This window comes from Cenococcum geophilum (genome assembly GCF_001692895.1).
Source record: "Cenococcum geophilum 1.58 unplaced genomic scaffold K441scaffold_34, whole genome shotgun sequence".
Lineage (NCBI taxonomy): Eukaryota > Fungi > Ascomycota > Dothideomycetes > Gloniales > Gloniaceae > Cenococcum > Cenococcum geophilum.
In genome coordinates this window covers 326,294-329,884 of record NW_027137592.1, presented here as the reverse complement: position 1 = coordinate 329,884, position 3,591 = coordinate 326,294, and the positions used below count along the sequence as shown (strand labels likewise).

General features: G+C 40.0%; 1 protein-coding gene across 1 annotated transcript; it reads right to left on the bottom strand.

Moving 5' to 3' along the window:
- Nucleotides 1-1,086: 1,086 nt before the first annotated feature.
- On the bottom strand, nt 1,087-1,696 carry K441DRAFT_663637 (uncharacterized protein). Its single transcript, XM_067649228.1, has one exon. The coding sequence runs from the start codon at nt 1,422-1,424 to the stop codon at nt 1,260-1,262; it is 165 nt and encodes a 54-aa protein (XP_067501489.1). The 5' UTR covers nt 1,425-1,696; the 3' UTR covers nt 1,087-1,259.
- Between the last annotated feature and the right edge of the window lie 1,895 nt (nt 1,697-3,591).

The following is a 3,591-nucleotide window of genomic DNA, read 5'->3' as shown; positions in this document are numbered from 1 at the left end:
CTGCAATAGATACGTACCTAGATTACGACTATAGTATTAATTTAGAAGAAGCTACTGCTTAATCCTTCCTTAACAGTTAAAGAATGGCTATCCCAATTAAAGGAGAACATAGAACCTACCTCGTCGTTTATTAGGAAGAAGGTATAATACTAGTATATAAAAGCCCTTAAGGGGTTTAAATACTTATTAAAATTGAATTAGTAGTTAGATTAATGGGAACACGTAATAGTACTAGAAGAGAAGTATAAGATCCCTTAAATGTCTAATGGAATCCGGCTTTAAGATTTAGTAGAAGTTATTCGACCTTTTAGTGACACCTACTATATAAAGTATACTACCGAGTTAAATAACCTATAGAAGTTAAGATCTTCCAAATACCGTAGAGTAGTAAAGGAGCTATAAAAAGGACTTAGAACACCCTTAAAGAAAGCCAATACTACTATAAGAGGGAGTACCTTTAATGCAGACTTTGCAGAGTAAGCTATTAAGGATTACTCTAATACTACTAAAGGGTTATAAAGAGGAAGAGCCTTAGCATATAATAGACGCTTAAAGAAAGCCGGGACACTAGTAGATAAGGAGACGTCCTATAAGAAGCCAACGCCTAAGTACTTAGCGTGTGTAAAGGCTCAGTCAAAAGAACAAGAATCTATTGGTAGCCAGTGAACGAGAATTCTAAGACGAGGTCTGGAAGAAGGTTGAGGAAAGGACACGTCTATATACATGGCGCCAAGGCTCTCGGCCGAGCCCCTGACTAGGGTCTATAACAGTGCCGTAACATCACCCCCCCCTTCAGTAAAGCCTGCCCTTAGGCTTTGTAGTTGTTCCCCCAGTTAAGAAAAAAAATTACAGTTTTCCTTCCTAGCTATAGATCTATTCCAAATAGTCGCTGCAGGTAGAGCAGCAGAGGTTAGTCAGCTGCAGGCAGAGTAGTAGAAGTCGGTAGCAGTATAGTGCTAGCGTCGGGCCGTACGGCACTAGTCCTAACGTCGGGTTAATACATATAGCAGTCCTGCAGTTCCGCCGCTATATAGCCCGGCCCGGGCTAGTAATACGTATCGCTAGGAGCCTTCCGTTCTTTGTCGTTCCTCCTAAAACTTTATTATCTCCTAGCTCTCTATCCCCCCTTTTAAAAAGGCTCGCCCCGAGCCGTTAAATATCCCCCCCCATGGGGCCCCCCTAGGGTCCCCCGGGTTATATAAGACGAAGGTTAGGAAAAAAAAATTAGGGTAGATAGTCTCGTTAGGTGGTCCGTAGGGTCACAGCAGCAGGCATATCGGCGCTGTCGTTGTCGGTTTGTAGTAGTACAGTAATAGTAGGTCGAACATAGGTCTCGGTCTATTAGCTAGTCGGTAGATCGCAGGCGTATCAGCACGATCGTTCGGTCGGGTTCGGTTCGTTCGGTGGCAGTACAGTGCCAGCATCAAGTCCTTCCGTCGGCGTATCGGCACGGTCGGGTAGTACGTAGATAATCAAGCAAGATCGGACATAATGTGCTGCACTACGCGCTCTATAGCAAGGGATAGGTCTAGGTCTAGGTCTCGTACTCCTCTAAGTGGCCGGCTAACTCCATTCCAGGCTCTTACTGGAACACTACGCGTCCAGATCATAATATGCTTTCTCCCTTACTATCTTAAGCTGTAGGCGTATCTTTCCATATCTTTATTTTGATCGTCTAGGAATAGCTCCTGTCGGTCGGTCGTTCGGTCAGTCGGGTGGGGTCGCAGGCGTATTGGCGCGATCGGTTGTCTGGTCCTTGGCAGTACAGTGCCAGCGTCTTGTCCTTAGCAGTACGATGCAAGCGTCTGTTCTTGTTCTATAGCAGTACGGTGCCAGCGTCAGGGTCGGTCGGTCGCAGGCGTATTAGCGCGGGTTCTTGTCGGTTGGGTCTTCCAGGCTGCAACGAACGTATTGCCACTTAACTTGCCTAAGCAAGCGTCGGCGCGTTTGTGCAAGGTAGAATTGTTGTTAGTCTTGGAATAATATAAAGGCTCAGTCAAAAGAACAAGAATCTATTGGTAGCCAGTAAACGAGAATTCCAAGACGAGGTCTGGAAGAAGGTCGAGGAAAGGACACGTCTATATACATGGCGCCAAGGCTCTCGGCCGAGCCCCTGACTAGGGTCTGTAACAGTGCCGTAACAGCGTGCGGAATATAAGGACACTCCCTACGGGACTGTTAGTATTTATTTAAAGATAAGAGATCTATAGGAGTTATAATAGGAGATGCGCGCATTAATAGGGCATTAAAGAAGGTAGAAAAGAATAAGAATCTTACTAACTAAGTTGCGAAGATTAGACTTAAAGAATAGGAAGATAAGGCTTAATAATAATAGGATAAGAGTTAGAAAGTTAAGATTAAGGGAGAAGCTAATGCGATATTTCTAGAATTGTATTACACAGGTTAAATCCATCCACTAAAGCTATTAACTATTCTTAACTTAGGAACCACTCTTTATATCTTTAATAACCTCTTTTATTTTTATAACTTTAGGAAAGCTTTAAGACTTAAATACGTTATCGCCGGTAGCTTAGAAGTGCCTATACTAGGCTACGGTAATGTTACTATCTAAGTTATAAAACTAAACAAGAGTAAGGGAATCCTACGTCTTAAGGACGTTGCCTTTTATATAGACTTTAATACAAATCTAGTGTTGTTCCGTCTACTTTAAAAATAAGGGTACTACTAAAATAATAAAGGAGAGAACAATCTTCTAGTTTAAAAGGATAACTTAGTCCTATATTAAATAGAAGAACGTTATAGATAATAGACTATTGAATACGTCCGACTAGGAAGTCTATTAGCGTTTAATATAAGCTAACTACTACGCTAACGGAAGCGCAGAGCATTATTAAGAGACGCTTTTCTAGATTTGAAAGGAGATATATATTTATAGTATCTATGTCTAGGTTATCTAGGACCTATAAGCCTTTATTATTTAGGTCTTAACGCCTTAAAAGTTAAGCTTTAAGGCCTAAAGACAACGGAATATTAATATTGCAGTCTCGCCAAAATTAAGCATTAGGTCTTAAGAAGGTTCTTAAAACAGAACATTAATAAACCTTATCTTAACCTTTATATTAACTAAACTAACCTTAAGAAAGCGTATGCTAGATTTATACGAGTTATACTTATCTATAATACCTTCTTAGGAAGAACCTTCCCGTATTTTATAATAACGTATAATAAAGAAAAGGAGACACTATAAGTACTTAAAGATTTTACCTAATGGATTTGTCTAAGGTATAACCTTAAGGTTAATACTATTAGATTAGACAACAAGCTAGGGAAAAGGAGAACCCTTAAATAGCTATAGACTTAAGAAATTATATTTAAGCCTTTAGCGCTATATACCTAAGCTTAGAATAGTACCGCCAAACGCTTAGGGGGTGTAATTATTAAGAGATTATAAGTAATAAGAATTGCTGCTAATTTACTATATAACCTATAGAACAAGATAGTCAACTATATAGTATACCTTTAAGATTAAACGCCACTAAAAAGTAATAGTTAGAAATCGCTATATGAGAAGTTTTATACCTTCCTAGCTAATAGGTTAAGAAAGCCGCAACTAGCGTACCTAAAAGCCTA